Below are 16,392 nucleotides of genomic sequence, written 5' to 3' on the forward strand. Positions count from 1 at the left end.
CTCCTTTACTAAAACACTGAGAAGCTTGGGTGCCTTTTTAAAACTTTGCATAGTGTGGCAGCCAGTGCAGTGCTTAAAAAGGGAATGTGGCTTCTGCACTTACTTTCTTAGCAGCTCTCTGTTGATGAAGGAGGTGTTCTGCATCATGAATCAGAAGTCGCAGCCTTTCCAACAGTGTAGTTGAGTGAATGATTTTCAGGCTGATCAACATTAGACACCGGTTCAGATCGGGGGCTTTGAGCCGGTATAATTGCTTCTAAAACCCTTTTTTACACATTCACCGGACTAGATTTGTGTTCCTCAAAATTGAATTGATTTAGTCTGAATTAAAACTTCATTAAAGGTGTTGATTCATGCATGCATTATATTGTTGAAAGGCCATCATATATATCAAGGTTATACTATCTTCGCAACCTGATCAAAATGATCAGGTCAAATAGTATTATTAGTCCTACATTCCATCAGTAATTTATCTGGATTTCTTCCCATGGTCAATTTTGAAAATAGCGTTCTAATTGTTTGACTGCTATGTTTACCGACTGTCCAAATTAGGCTGTTTTGCTTAGTGGACCAGTGGTGTGTTGACTTATAAAACCATTGCAGTTCTCTTTGCGCCCCTGCCCCTTCCCAGAAACCAAATCACATATTTTAATCTGCTGTATGATTAAATGAGAGAATTCTTTTAAATTTGGGAGTAAATTTAGATGGTCAATGTGAGTAACCTAGCCTTGACTAGTTTTCAAAGTAAGTAGCTGACTTGTGTGATTTTCGTTTAACAAAATAAATTTGCATGTATCCAGTGAATCAATATATTGTCTGGAATTCTACAATGCACTTCTAATGTGGATTTAACTTGAGTATTTAATTGCTACAGGTTAACATTTGTATCTTCTAAATACTTGTAAGCCTACCTCTCTCCATGGAGGCTTATTTTATTTGGTTACCTAATAAAAAAAAATGTACTGAATGGTTTACAGCATCATTGAAAGTAAGCTAAATTTGTTTCTTATTATTCCTGGAATAAAATCTGGATGAGGTGAATAGCATATCCTTATCAATTTTTTGATTTCCAGTAGTATGGGTTTTCACTTATGATACCCCAGAAAAGAAGTCCTGAGTTTGCTCGATAGGCAAACATGAGGAAGACAATATATTGCTAGGCAAGATGATAGTAAATTTTTGGATGTTTTGAAAATTCTGACTTCCAAAATTTGAAGTGGCTGGGTGAGTAGAAATATGTAATTGTCTATTTGACTTGTGATTTTTTTTTTTTGTTTTACTTAATAGGTGCCAGTATTGAAGCCTATGGACTTGATGGTAGAAGCAAGTCCCCGAAGAATATTTGCAAATGCGCACACATATCACATTAACTCCATTTCAGTAAATAGTGACTATGAAACCTACCTTTCTGCAGACGATCTTAGAATTAACCTATGGCATTTAGAAATCACAGATAGAAGTTTTAGTATCCTTTTTTTTTAATATTCATTTTGCAGTATGTTGTGATGACTGATTCAGTATTATCTACTTATGCAATATACAGTTATCCAATTTGGGGATTAGTGATCCATCTAAAACAAAATTTCCATTAATTGGTGTCCCTCTCCTGTCAATTCATAATTTTATGCTTTGTTAATTGTGTTGCTTTTGAAGGTGGATTTAAAAAAAAAAGAATATGCATTACTTGAGTTTAAAAGTAGGCAAATAGAATATAAAAGGTGATCATATTAAAACTTTCTAAATGATTAGGCATCTGCTTGGGTATTGTGGGCGCCACTTTTTTAAAAGAATAAATTCCAATTGAGGGGCAATTGTGCGTGGCCTGCACATCTGTGGGTGTGGGGGTGAGACCTATGCAAGCATTGGGAGACTGGGCACCACTCTTGAGGGCAGATGTAAAAAATGAGTTTTGGGCAAAATAATGTTTGGTGTTTCCCATGTTGTTTGTACCTCATTCAAAAAGGATGTCATTCTCCATTTTTTTTTTGTAGATGTTGTATAGATGCCTGAGGACAATTTTAATTTGACTCTAATTTATTTGACTGACCAGCAGTGGTGCATAGAAACCTAAATGCTAGTAAATTCTTTATTTTGTTATCCCCGAATGTACGAGTAATTATTTGAGTTTTGGTAATTTTGCTGCCTTCTCATCCAGCCTGCCTCTGACGATGTATCTATATGGTATTTATTGGATATATTTGCTTTTTAAAAATGTACTTTCAAGTGTTCCTTCATCTAAATATGAACTTTTCCTTAAACATTGCTAAAGACATTGTAGATATTAAACCTGCCAACATGGAAGAGCTGACAGAAGTTATTACAGCAGCAGAATGTCATCCACATCAGTGTAATGTATTTGCCTATAGTAGCAGTAAGGGAACTATCCGACTGTGTGATATGCGTGCTGGGGCTCTGTGTGACAAACATTCAAAATGTGAGTATTTACACTCCACCTAGTAAGCTGTACAAATTTCTGCATTCATTTCTAATACTCTTCAGCTCAAGAAGTCATACAGACTCAAAAACATAACTGTTTCTATCTCTCTCTCTCTCTCTCTCTCTCCACCGATGCCAGACCTGCTGAGCTTTATCCAGCATTTTCTATTTAATTTTGATTTCCTGCATCTGCAGTATTTAACTTTTATTATATATAAAACATTGTTGAAAATATATTTTATTGAAGTTTTTTGTCTTGCACTCTAATCTTAAGAATACCAGTGCCAGGTGAAACAATTACTTTCTACTATATGAGAAGAGGGTGCTGATTGATTGGCAAGTGGACTCTGGTAGAGGTGTTACCATGGAGTTAATGGTGACTGACAGTTAACGACCAAGCACAGTTTGAAATTTAAACCAGGCTGCTTGACTCTCATCAAGGCCCTCTGGAATAAACCAGTGAATCTCTATCAATTATTTTATTTAGCTGAACTAGTCGCAATGTGCTTATATGATCTTTTCTGCCTGCAAAGAACGGGTCCCGTGCATTAATATATCTGGCTTCTAGTACACTCAAATGCACCATACAGCAAGCTCAACTGACACTGTCAAATTTATTGTTAGTAATACGTTGATTATTTGGCAAATATTGACCCGTCTCGGAATCCCATCTGTTGTTGGGCACATTTTCTGTTTGTATTTTGTAAGCACAGGCTGATTGGGTACAGTTTGTATTTTGGCTGCTGCAAACAGCAGAAGGGATCTGAATGGATGGTCTACACACCTAGCATCACATTAGCACTGAAATTCGTATACCATAATCCTCATCTGTGTGATGAGCATAATGACTTGACAGAGCATCCTGTTAGTGGCGAATACCAATCTGTTGCTACTACATAATAGCAGTGTGAACTAACTAGCTTCACCTGTTCAAATTTTGAGATACTTTGTCCTTCCAAGTTAATCGGAGGTAGATTGGGCACTTTTTAGGGCACTAAAGTTGGTGACCTCAGTTGGCTGGATGTCTGGTTCATGATTCTGAGCGACACCAACATTGGGGGTTCAATTCCCGTACCAGCTGAGGTTATTCATGAAGGCCCGCCTTCTCGATCTTACCCCTCGCCTGAGGTGTGGTGACCCTCAGGTTAAACTACCAGTCAGCTCAGGGGAGAGCAGCATAGGGTCCTTGGGGACTGTGGCAACTTTTACATTTTTCAGCATCAGACTTTCATTGTGAGCAAATTGTTTACAAAATTGGCAGTGAAGCCAATCTTGTAGTAGGTGGAACTGTAAAAACCCCAATGTATGTATTGACCAATGACTGGCTTGTTGTAGACCATGGAGGAGAACCCCCCTGGCAGATACCTCAACTAGTATGTCAAGAAAAGGGACTTAATTTGACTGCTCCACTTTAAAGGTGATGGAGCCCATTCAGAGGTGCAAGGAGATTATTACATGCTGCCATGGATTTAACTATGGCAAATATACATCTGCACATCAGAAATTTGCAAGGTTGGGTGCTATTCCATCAAAGGGGCGTTTCTCACGGAACCCAACAAAGATGTTTGTGAGAGCTTGTTCTAAAGAGGATCCCATGGTAACACCACCTACTTGGGCATATACGTCATTAAAGCTAAACTCGGCTGTGCAAGTTACCAAGTTTATAAGCTCAATGAATACTAATTCACAGTGGTGGAGGGTCTGGGCACACGTGTGCCTGTTTCAGCTAAACAAAATAAGTGATAACCATTTGCCATTCATTCCACCGGGCAATGCCTTGACCAATCTGAATCAATCTGCCTTGTTTAAATTTTAAACAATGCTTGGCAATTAACTGTCAGTCACCATCAAACCATGTATTCTCAGGTGGATTGGCCAAGCTAAATTGCCCCCTTAATTGGAAAAAATAATTGGATAATCTAAATTTATAAAAAAAAAATAAAATAAAATAAAGGGCAGCACGGTGGCCTAGTGGTTAGCATAACCGCCTCACGGCGCTGAGGTCCCAGGTTCGATCCCGGCTCTGGGTCACTGTCCGTGTGGAGTTTGCACATTCTCCCCGTGTCTGCGTGGGTTTCGCCCCCACAACCCAAAAATGTGCAGAGTAGGTGGATTGGCCAAGCTAAATTGCCCCCTTAATTGGAAAAAATAATTGGATAATCTAAATTTATAAAAAAAAAAAAAAAAACCATGTATTCTCCACGGCAGACTCCACTTGCCAACTTATCAATAGCCTTTTATACTGTATAAAGGTATTTTTCTCCTGACATTGGTATTCTTGCAGTTTTCCTGAAGAGTGCACAATGAAGAGATTTGTCAAAATATATTTTTGTGTACTTCACCTATAGTAATGTCTAGACTTATTTTAATTTGGGATTGGGTAATGTAAGTCTTGTACGATACCCTATTTTTTTGTCAGCTGCAGTCATGACTTTGTTGAGCACTAGCTGACCACATAGATGTTTCACAACAACAGTAACATCTGTGAAGATGTTGCTGATCTGCATATCTGGAAATTTCAGATGAGCGCACATTCTAAAACAGAACTTGAGGCTTCTGCTGCAGCTAACCTTAGAATTGTTGCACTCATTATAGGTATAATACAGTAGAGATGCCTCTTCAATGCTGGTACAGTTCAGGTTTTGGTGACTGGGGGGTCAGACCGGCATTCCGTCAGGAACGAGGATGGACTATTCAACATTGTTGATTCATGAGGATGTGGTGAAGGTTTGCTGATCACAAACCACAGCAAAAGGTTTTGCTTGATGGGCTGTGGGCAGCAATCTCTTTCATTTTCTGTACGGCAAGCAGAATAAAAAATCATTTAACTGGCTGCTCTAGTGTGCAGAAAGGAAAATATATTGAATAGGTAAATCACATACAAAATGTGTTTTTTTTTTAAAACTCATCTCACTGCCTGTGCTTATGTGGATAATTCTTGGCTGAATGAGTGCTTAAGTAATTAGTGAGAATAGCTAATGGTCAAATTGTACCTGTGCACACCTTGTGAGAGGGAAAATGGAACGCTGCCAACATATGGTAGAAAGTCAGATCAACATTGGGAAGACAGCAATCTGTTGCTGCATGTCAGAAACTTTGCGCTTTAATCTCCAATTTAGTTCCAACTGGCTCACTTGGGCTTTACCAATTCATGACCTACTAGATAGTGGTCTCCTTCGGGAGTGTAACAAAGGTTCATTAGATTGATTCTTGGGATGAGAGGGTTATTCTAAGAAGAGAAATTGATTTGAATGGACCTATGCTCTGGGGTTAAGGAAAATGAAAGGCGATCGCAGTGAAACATATGAAACTCTCAGGCTCGACAGGGTCAATGCAGAGGAACAGTTTCAACTTGCTGGAGTGGAACTCTGCAGTCATAGCCTTTGGAAAAGGGTCGACCGTTTTGAATTAAGAAGAGAAGATATTTCTTACTGTGTTGTGAATCTTTAGACTGTGGATGCGCACTCAATGAATATGTTCTCGATATATTTTTGGATACTATGGGGGAGAAAAGGGATATGGTGACAGTACAGAAAGTGGAGTTATGGCATACGTTCAGCCAAAACCTTGCTAAACATTGGAGCAAATTCAAGTGCGCCCCCCCCCCCCGGGACTCTTACATTCTTGTGTATCTTGCTATCCTGCAAGGTCATCTCTCTCCTCTTTCCCTGCCACCTGCCATTTCTTGTTTTATCCTGAAACACGTATAATTAATTAAATAAAAACATTTAGATTTCTAACTTTACCTGTTCTACGACTTCTAGTTTTTGAAGAACCAGAAGATCCAAGCAACAGATCATTTTTCTCGGAAATCATCTCCTCCATTTCCGATGTGAAATTCAGCCACAATGGTCGGTACATGATGACACGAGACTATTTGTCTGTTAAGGTGTGGGATGTTAATATGGAAACCAGACCACTAGAAACATACCAAGTAAGCTACTTGCTTTCATTATTGCAGTAAAGAGAGTCATGGTGCTGAAGCTTTTTGTCTTACACTGGTCAGGACCAAAGCAAGAATGCCACATATCAACCATTTGCAGCAATTTATACCACCGGAGAAAGGGGGTGCTGATTGGTTGGCAACTCAATTCATGGAGAGCTTCTAGATACCAAGCTCGTAACATGTTCATTTAGGCTCAATAGAAGCGTAGATACACTCTGCAAACAAAAGGAATATATTCAAGCTTTGTGCATTTTTTAAAAAATTATCCAGAAGCAGGGGAAACTTTTAATTCTTGTTTTGGCCAAGGTGTTGCCATGGAGATTCGGTCACCTCGCCAACCAATCAGCAGCTTTTTCTTGTATAAATTACTGTTGTTTGAAATTTGGTGTTCTTGCAGTTGTCCTGAGAGTACAAGACTAAAAGCTTGGATGGCATGTCTCTCTTGTCAGCACTATTCAAATCATTTATTATTTGCAGTTCTGTTCCTTGGACTGTGCTTTATTTTATTTTTTTGGTCTCTACTCTCCAGGTGCACGAATATCTCCGGAGCAAACTGTGTTCCTTGTATGAGAATGACTGCATTTTTGACAAATTTGAATGCTGCTGGAATGGTTCAGACAGGTAAATTGTTACAGAAATGTAGAAAATAGGAGCAGGTTTATCATGTATCCGTGGTCCGTAACCCGTTCCGGACTCCCCAGTCATCTGGAACATCCTTCCTGCATCTACCCTGTTTAATCCTATTGGAATTATGTGGAGGTGCCGGCGTTGGACTGGGGTGAGCACAGTAAGAAGTCTTACAACACCAGGTTAAAGTCTGACAGGTTTGTTTCAAATCGCTAACCTCAGCACTGCTCCTTCCTCATTCACCTGAGGAAGGAGCAGTTCTCCGAAAGCTAGTGATTTGAAACAAACCTGTCGGACTTTAACCTGGTGTTGTAAGACTTCTTGCTGTATTCTATTAGAATTTTACAGTTTCTTATCAGAACCCGCACCCCAGTGAATCCTTAGAATCCCTATAATAATAATAATCGCTTATTGTCACAAGTAGGCTTCAGTGAAGTTACTGTGAAAAGCCCCTAGTCGCCACATTCTGGTGCCTGTTCAGGGAGGCCGGTACGGGAATTGAACCCATGCTGCTGCCTTGTTCTGCATTACAAGCCAGCTGTTTAGCCCACTGTGCTAAACCGGCCCCTATAGTGCAGAAAGAGGCTATTCAGTCCATCAAGTCTAATCCGGCCATCTAAAAGAGCACCCCACCTGAACCCTATCCCCGTAACCCCACCGAACCGAGGGCGGAATTCTCCGCTCCCCACGTGGCGTGGGAGAATCGTGCGAGGGCCTCCCGACATTTTTTGCGCCCCCGGCGATTTTCTCCCCCCCCCCCCCAGCTCGGAAAAATCGTTTTTCACGGTGAACAGCAATTCTCCGATGGGCCGAGCGGCCTGCCCATCACGCCCGTTTCACCACGGTAGCAGCCACACCTGGTCGCTGCATTCGTGAAACGGGCGCCAGATGCCCGTTTGGGGCATCTAGGGGCCCGATTTGGACGAGAGCACAGCGACTGTGCTCGGGAGGGGACAGGCCCGCGATCGGTGCCCACCGATCGTCGGTCCAGCATCCAAAACGGACGCACGCTTTCCCCTCCGCCGCCTGGCAGGATCAAGCCGCCACGTCTTGCCGGGCGGCTGAGGGGACAGGCGGCCACCGCGCATGCGCGGTTCGCGCCACCTGCGCGATGAAGTCATCCGCGTATGCACGGGTTGGAACCGGCAACACGCGCATGCGCGGATGAACTCTCAAATGCACCATTTTGCGTGTCATTTCCAGCGCGACATGGTCACGGACGGGAAAGACGGAGGCCCGCTCCTAGCCCCCCGGGTGGGGGTGAATTAGGTGCGGGGAGCGGGCCCCGAGGCCGTCGTGAACCTCGGCCGATTTCACGACAGCCATCCCAATTTTTATCGGGAGCGGAGAATACCGCCCCACATCCTTTGGATTGTGCGAGGAAACTGGATGCCAAGCAGACAGTGGGTGAATGTGTACCCAAGGTCGGAATCGAACTCTGGTCCCTGGCACTGTGAGGTAGCGGTGCATTTTTTAACCAAAAAAAAAAATGTCATATTTAGAGTAACCAATCTCCAGGGCAATTTAGCATGGCCAATCCACCTACCCTGGCTTGAGGGGAGGAGACCCACACAGACACCGTGAGAATATGAAACTCACACGGACAGTGAGGGCCGAGATCGAACCCAGGTCCTCAGTGCCATGATGCCCAATATTGTCCTAACTGACTCGATCTCTCCTCAACATCAGTCCCACCATCGCAGGAATCATACTGGTAAACCTTTGCTGTACTCCCCCTACAGCAAGAACATCCTTTCTCCGATAAGGTATCCAAAACAGCGCACACTATTACAGCTATGGTCTCATCAAGGTCCTGGATAATTGCTGCAAGATATCCCTACTCGTGTACTCCAATCCTCCCTCTATGAAGGCCAGGTGGGGTGGCACAGTGGTAGCACCGCTGCTTCACGGTGCCAGAGATGCAGGTTAAATTCTGGCATTGGGTGACTGCGTGGAGTTTGCATGTTCTTCCCTTGTATGCTCTGGTTTCCTCCCACAGTCCAAAGATGTGCAGGTTAGGTGTATTGGCCATGCTAAATTGCCCCTGGTGTCCAGGAATGTACCATAAAACATAGGAGCAGAATTAGGCCACTCAGCCCATCGAGTCTGTTCTGCCATTCAATCGTGGCTGATATTTTCTCATCCCCATTCTCCTGCCTTAAAGACACTCAGTGATTTGTCCTCCACAGCCTTCTGCAGCAAAGAGTTCCACAGATTCACCACCCTCTGGCTGAAGAAATTCCTCCTCATCTCTCTTTGAAAGGATTGTCCCTTTAGTCTGAGATGGTGTCCTCTGGTTCTAGTACAGGTTAGGTTATAGGGGTAGGCGGGAGTGGGCCTCGGAGAGTGCTCTTTTAGAGGGTCGGTGCAGATTTGATGGGCCGAATGGCTTCCTGTATTGTACGATTTTATGATTCTATACCATTTGCTGCCTTCACATGCTTGCTTTCAGCGACTGGTGTATAAGGACACCCAGGTCTCATTGTACACCCCTCTCAATCTATAGTCATTCGAACCTCGTTTATCCACTCTAAACTGCATTTTCCCAGTCCCGATGACCTAATTTTGTTGCCATCATTTTAGGTGCCTATAACCTTTTTACTGTTGACCTTGGTTTTGTTTCCATGCAAGAAAGTGTGTAGTTTCATTGGCTTGCTGCTTTTCTAGACTAGAAAATAATGTAGATGTATATCATTTTTGTAGTTTGTTGCAAACACATGTGGAGTACAAATAGCTCCCTTAATATGCCACTTCAAGCCCGTTACAACAGTTTTTCTTGTGGATTTAAATGGATGAAGGAATTTTACTCTGGTGTTCAACCATTTGCGTACTGATTGCAAAGAAACAGGTCTGATGGGATTTCTTGAGGTTCAGAACCCCTTGAGTTAAAACCCCTTGCAGGTATAGATAGCAAAATGTTTAAGAAGCAAATCCCACTTAAACTATCAATCCCCATTCACATAACGTAAGCATGCAAAATTTACAAGTTTATTCTATTGGCAGTTATTTTCCTAGACAAATTATACTTCAGTGCTGAAAGATAAACTTGAGTTCACTGCTCAAGCCCTTGGTTGCTCACCTGAGGCTGCGGCAGAAATGTTTCCAAGTTCCTTTTAGATTCCTGGAGTTAAGCTCATGTAATTGCAATTGCCGTAAAATAATTTTAAATCCGCCATCTGTCTGTTCCAGAGGACGTTGAATTTTGCACCTGAGGTTTCTTTCGAAGGAAAAGTCACTATCCCTGTGCTGGATTTTTAAACTGACAGATAATGGGTAGCACAGTGGTTAGCATTGTTGCTTCACAGTGCCAGGGACCTGAGGTTGATTCCCAGCTTGGGTCACTGTCTGTGCGGAGTCTGCACACTCTTCCCATTTCTGCGTGGGTTTCCTCCAACAAGTTCCGATAGACTGACTTGTTAAGTGAATTGGACATTCTGAATTCTCCCTCTGTACCCAAACAGGCACCGGAATGTGGCGACTAGGGGATGTTCACAGTAAGTTCATTGCAGTGTTAATGTAAGTCTTTGTGACACTAATAAAGATTATTATGTCTTGGCTCAGGAGAGGAGAGAAAGGAGCACATTAACTGTTCCAATAGCAGATATTTCAGACCGTTCACTACTTCTATCATTGACAGATTGTATTAGAGATTTCAAAATAGGTACCTCAGTCACACACCCTCTCCCATAAACTTTCAGAAGGGGTTTGTTCATCTGATATTGAAGCATTGGTTGCTTTTATTTGATGGCCAGGAGGTAAGTAGATTCTGTAATGCCCCAGCCATTAACACCTTAAGTGAGTCATTATCTAACCTGATGAGAAAGAGAGAGTTCGCCACATAAACCATCATTCTAAGAAACCTTCTGTCTCTGGCAGAAAGGTAGTCTTGTAGAAATGCAAATTCCAAGTCCATTAAATCTCAGTAAACCCCTTTTAAAGTGGTTCGCAACCATAGGGTCCGGCTTCATCTCAAGCCCTACAATCCTCGATAGGTTCCTAAACAATGCCTCCCAAAAGTTTTCCAACTCCTCAAATTCCCAGAACATAGGGACATGTTTCAATTTTTTAAAATTTCTAATGGTGGTGCAGTGGTTAGCACTGCTGCCTCATGGTACTGAGGACGCAGGTTCGATCCCAGCCCTGGGTGACTGCTGTGTGGAGTTTTCACATTCTCCCCGTGGCTCAACCCCCCCCCAACCCAAAAAATGTTTGGAGTTGGTGATGGGCCATGTTAATTGCCCCTTAATTTGGCGGGGGTGGAATTGGGAACTCTAGTTTTATAAGTTTTTTAAAAACTTCGACAGTAAGCTTGCCAACTTTTTAACAGACAACATTTCAACTAACACAGCCGTTGATTTTCATACCTCAGCCTGACACACATTAGTTTTGGTTTCACTACTTAGTCCAAATTAAACTGCTGTATAATTATACAGATTTTTTTTTCTCGCGGAGAGAAATGGGAAGGCTGCATCTCCCATTAATATGAATATGGCTCTCAATCGATAGACAGGAAAAGAAAGCACACTTCAAATGGAAGGGATATGGCGGGGGGAGGAAAGAAATTTGGGCAAATCCTTCTTATGCCAAGTGGTAGTATCCTCAATTACAGCTTATTGACATTCTAATAATTTTGGCTGTGTTCTGCTGATCCATATATACCATCTGATTTGGCAGTGGGATGATGTAGAAAAATTAATAATGGCATAATGTACTCAACAGATATCGTAACACCTGACACCAATAAGCAATTCTGCAACCCCACCCTTTTTGAATGCCATGTATTTGATTTGGATATTTATGTTGAACTTTAATTCATTTGCATTTTTAAATTTATAAACAGTGCCATCATGACCGGTTCATACAATAACTTCTTCCGGATGTTTGATAGAAACACCAAGCGCGACATCACACTTGAAGCATCTAGAGAAAGCAGTAAGCCACGTGCCATCTTGAAACCACGTAAAGTTTGCACAGGTGGGAAAAGGAAGAAAGATGAAATTAGTGTTGACAGTCTGGACTTCAACAAGAAGATTCTGCATACAGCTTGGCATCCTAAAGAGAACATTATAGCTGTTGCCGCAACTAACAATTTGTATATATTCCAGGACAAAGTAAATTAAAATTGGCTTGGTTTAAGATGAGACTTGCTCTTGCACAGATAAGCCTAGCAATTTTTCTTTGAAGGAAAAAATGTTGTTCTCTAAAATTAATACATCTGATGCACATTGTACAGCTACAGGAGAAGCATTGACCTATTAATTTGTATGTGTGATGCATTTCTGCCTTCAGTCAGGACATTACTTTTCATGGCACAGTTTCTCTCGATGTGAGAAAACCACCAGAAGCAGACTGGAAGGACAGTACTGGTCATATAAGGCTTCTCTTCAATATTGATTTACTTAATCAAGTCTGAGCTTTCCATTATGATAAAAGACCAAAAGTGAAACACAGTTTAATGCCTGTGTAATCTGTCCTTGCTGTGTAATTTTTGGCCTTTCTGAACATGAATTGTGCTTGATTATGCCTGTAAACATTCCTCCTCTGGCCTCGGTCTTTTGGCTCAAGTGACCTGGGTTTGGACGCTTCATTGGGCATTGAGCAGAGTCAGTGGACTTTTCTTTCCTTGTATAATAACATTTACTCACTGACTGTGTATCTATAACCACACCTCCTGGTGTAAAAACCACTTAATAAAATAACAAATCGTGAAAAATGTGTTTTTAAATCTGAAGCTAGGTAACGTGGTTTTGTTCTTTTTGCAATTGTGTATTAGGAAAGCTAATTTGAAGTGCAAGAGTTTAACATGGAGTATTGCATGTTACACTTCCACTAGGCAGCAGATAAGTGTTTTAATTGTATGATAGAAATTCAATTTCATTTGCAATGTATTTCACAAATGCGATAGCTGAAAAATGAACTGAACTCCATTATTATGAAGAGAAATTATATTTTTATAGTCTTTTTTTTTGATTTGCTTATCTGGATAATCAATTTAAATGGAAGTGGAATAGTTAAATACGTTGTCTTACACTTCCTGCAAATGACTGTATCTAATGAGTGCTTCCCTGAGCTTATGACATTGCTGAAAATCGGCAGTAATCCTATACCTCATCATACATTTCTGATTATTCATCGCATTGTAGTAATGGCCACCCTCAAAATTCAAAGAATATGTAACTGCTTGCCCTTATCCACTGTGCTAGGTCCACAATATTACAACGTTCGCCCAAAAGGTACGTTTATTTTTCTTTGGAAGAGAAGCAGAATTTTTCTGGTTGAATACTTTTCATTGGTTCTGATACAAAGTCATTGACCTGAAACTTTACATCTGTTTCTCCCTCCATAGATGCTGCCAGAACTTCTGAGTATTTCCAGAATTTTCTGTTTTTATTTCAGACTTCCAGCATTTTGCTTTTGTAAATATTATGCTTTCTGCCTGCACCTGCTTGTTCACACTTTCTCTTTCCCTTTTCTCCCTCTGCCTCATGCAAAATATTTGGTAAAAATCATGAATGGTAAAAAAGCTTTTATGTTCTCTATCATTTTGCTTCAATTCTCCTTGCACTCCAATCCTTTTTGTAAATAAAGTTTGTATTGTTTGTTTCCTTTGATATTAAATTAAGTGAATTTCCATCCATTCTTCATAATTTTAAAGTTGTATTTATAGAGTAGCACACTTCTCATTCCTCTGCGGCAACAGTTTTGATTTATTCTTCCTATGTTTGTTCATGATTAGCCAAAATATTACTTCCCCTCCACTACAAGTTTTGTCCCTTTTATTTCCCATCCCATGGGTTTTCTGTGCAGAAACTGCTGAAGCGGTGATCGCTTTAATCACGACATGCTTGTGGTACACTGTTTATTGATTTCATTTATTTCTGTTTAGATCAAGCAGTTTTGAAACTATATTATAATTTCTGTCTGAATATTTTTCAATATCATGTGGAATATTTTCATACGTCCCAAGTAATTCGCTTGCATTGCTTTTTCGATAATCGGTTATAATGCATGAATTTGGAAGGGCGTTCATGATAAATTATTCCGACAAGTCACTGAAACCCTAGAAAATTGAAAGCAATAATTTCAAAGGATCCTGTAGTGTTTTGCATGAAGTGCACAGACAACTGTATAAATCAATGTTGCAATGAAATTACTGTCCATGGATTGGTATTCTTAATACTTGCAGCTTCTAATGTGTTCTAACTTATTGAATGTTAAAATGCTTTGAAAATATAAGTAGGAACATTGTACTACAGATGTAAATGAGTTATAATGCCATATTCAATTTAAAATGCGCTTCATTTTAGCACTTTTGAGCATTAAGTTTGACCTGGTGCCAAAACAAGTTCAAGTGTGCTAAAGCAGTAATATGCATGTGCCTTTCTATTGTTTTACTTATTTTTTTATATATAAATATATATACATAGAATTATTTAATACATTTTAATTGTTTGTATAAAATCTGTTTAGATTTTAAGGTGTACATGGTAAACGATAAAATTCTAAGTAAATGGATCCTTTTTTTAAACTGTATGCCACAAGATTTGTAAGAGTAATTAGGTGTGTCGTTTCAAAGTTATCACGGTGGAATTAAAATTGGGAAATCTTTAGTATAGTAATGAAATTCAGTCTGCTCTATTTCACTTTTGTTTCATAACACGTTTGCTTTGGTTTTCTTTAAACTTACAAGGTTAAAACGAGGTAGCTGTCTCTTCAGGGCTTGTTATTTCCCACTCATAACTTCATTTAGCCCTCATCACTTGCTGAACAGAATCTTTTTCACTGGTCCAGATATTTATGCATTCTTTCATTTATGTGGATGCCAAGAAAATTTGGTTTTGAGCTGTGTTTGGTTGATGCTTCTAATATTTCCTATTTTATTCTGAATAATCAAATCTCCAAAATATATTTAAATCTTGTGTTCTATACACCTTCTCGCTTCAAAAAATAATTTTTAAATGCATTTTCTACGCCTATTCCAAATGGAAGTCAAATTGCTTTTTTTTTAACTGATGAATTTGCTTACAGTAAATTCAGTTTTCAGGTGCTAAAACTGCCACAGTGCTAACTTGTATTACCTCCGCACACAAATCATCAGTGTTGGGAATGTAATACCAACACCAAACTCCATCAGTGTTGGGGATAAAGTACAGTAATGTGTTCAGATGCAATAAAAGTATGTTTGGGAAGAAGTATTTATTTAAGAACGTTTCCACATAAGATTTTAAGGGGGCATTCATTCATTCTACGGGTGCATAGTTCTTTCTATTTGCTTACCCCCATCTATTTACCTATTTATTTTTTGTTGCAGAAATCCACTTAGTCTGGTATGTTAATTTTTAAAATAAAACTCTCTGGGTAATTCTGATAGGACCATAGAAGAATACAGCACAGCAGGATGCCATTCAACCCATTGATTATATCCTAGCTCTCTCCCGAAGCAATCTAGTTAGTCCCACTCCTTCAATTGTTTTACCTGATCCCTGTAATTTTCTTTCTCCAGTAGGTGCTTAGCCAGTTGATATTTGAAGGCTACTATTTAAATCTACATCCAAAGTTGGATCATGAAAAGTACAGTTGCACCAGGCAAGCCAATCCTCTTGGAATGCAATTGCTTCCAAGGACCTTGTCCCTTTAAAAATTTGTTTACAGATCAATTGCAATGTGTCATTTTATTATTTTTTAAAAATAGGTTTCACTGTGTTGTAGATCCAGGAATGAAATTCAGACTGCTTTTGTGCGAGTGCTTGCGTAACTTGTCACTTAGTAATACTAGTAATTGACTCGTAGCTTCTCCATTTTCCATGCATCTCCATTTTGAGAAGTATAGCAACTGAAACTTAAAAGTATAGCAAATAGTTAAAGACCATGGTTCCAGTCAATCTCAAATGAATTGTTTCTTGAAATAAACATGTTATTATACAAGTTTTTTTGTGAGGTGTCAGATTTGACTCGAGTGAAAATGGTCATGCTTATCCTGAGGAAAATCCACCCATTCCTACATTTTCATCAACGTGTTAATTTTTTATGCCTTTTACTGCTATGCTGTAAACCTAACCCAAAGAATTTCAACCTCCACATTTCTCCTTGGTCCATTATAGGGTCTAAAACCATTTATTATCTTAACTTTCTGATTAATAGCAATTAATAATCAATAACAGGTTTTACCTGCTGGTTTGTGTTGCCCCTCGCACAGGTAAGTGTACATGGTGATTGAGATTTGAATACAAGGCTTAACAATCATAAAAATATATCCAAATGGTATTTTTAAATTTCACTCCTTGCCAATTGAGCAAGAAAGAATAACCACATTGTTGTTTTGTTTAAATAGATATACAATATCCATTGCTTATTGGATACAATGCATTTTTACTTCATGCATT

At 39.9% G+C, this 16,392-nt stretch overlaps 1 protein-coding gene across 3 annotated transcripts in view; it reads left to right on the forward strand.

Annotated features, from left to right (window-relative positions):
* The window catches only part of ppp2r2d (protein phosphatase 2, regulatory subunit B, delta), a 79,693-nt gene extending 63,759 nt beyond the window's left edge, over window positions 1–15,934 (forward strand). For 2 of the 3 annotated variants that reach the window (XM_038821441.1, XM_038821440.1), the window contains 5 exons: window positions 1,288–1,465; window positions 2,270–2,434; window positions 6,201–6,370; window positions 6,912–7,003; window positions 11,850–12,129. In XM_038821441.1, coding sequence (XP_038677369.1) covers window positions 1,288–1,465; window positions 2,270–2,434; window positions 6,201–6,370; window positions 6,912–7,003; window positions 11,850–12,129 — 885 coding nt within the window. Of the gene's footprint in view, window positions 1–1,287; window positions 1,466–2,269; window positions 2,435–6,200; window positions 6,371–6,911; window positions 7,004–11,849 lie in introns of all 3 variants that reach the window. The other variant, XM_038821439.1, reaches the window with a different exon arrangement.
* Window positions 15,935–16,392: the final 458 nt, after the last annotated feature.

This window comes from Scyliorhinus canicula, chromosome 16, assembly GCF_902713615.1.
Source record: "Scyliorhinus canicula chromosome 16, sScyCan1.1, whole genome shotgun sequence".
NCBI classification, from domain to species: domain Eukaryota; kingdom Metazoa; phylum Chordata; class Chondrichthyes; order Carcharhiniformes; family Scyliorhinidae; genus Scyliorhinus; species Scyliorhinus canicula.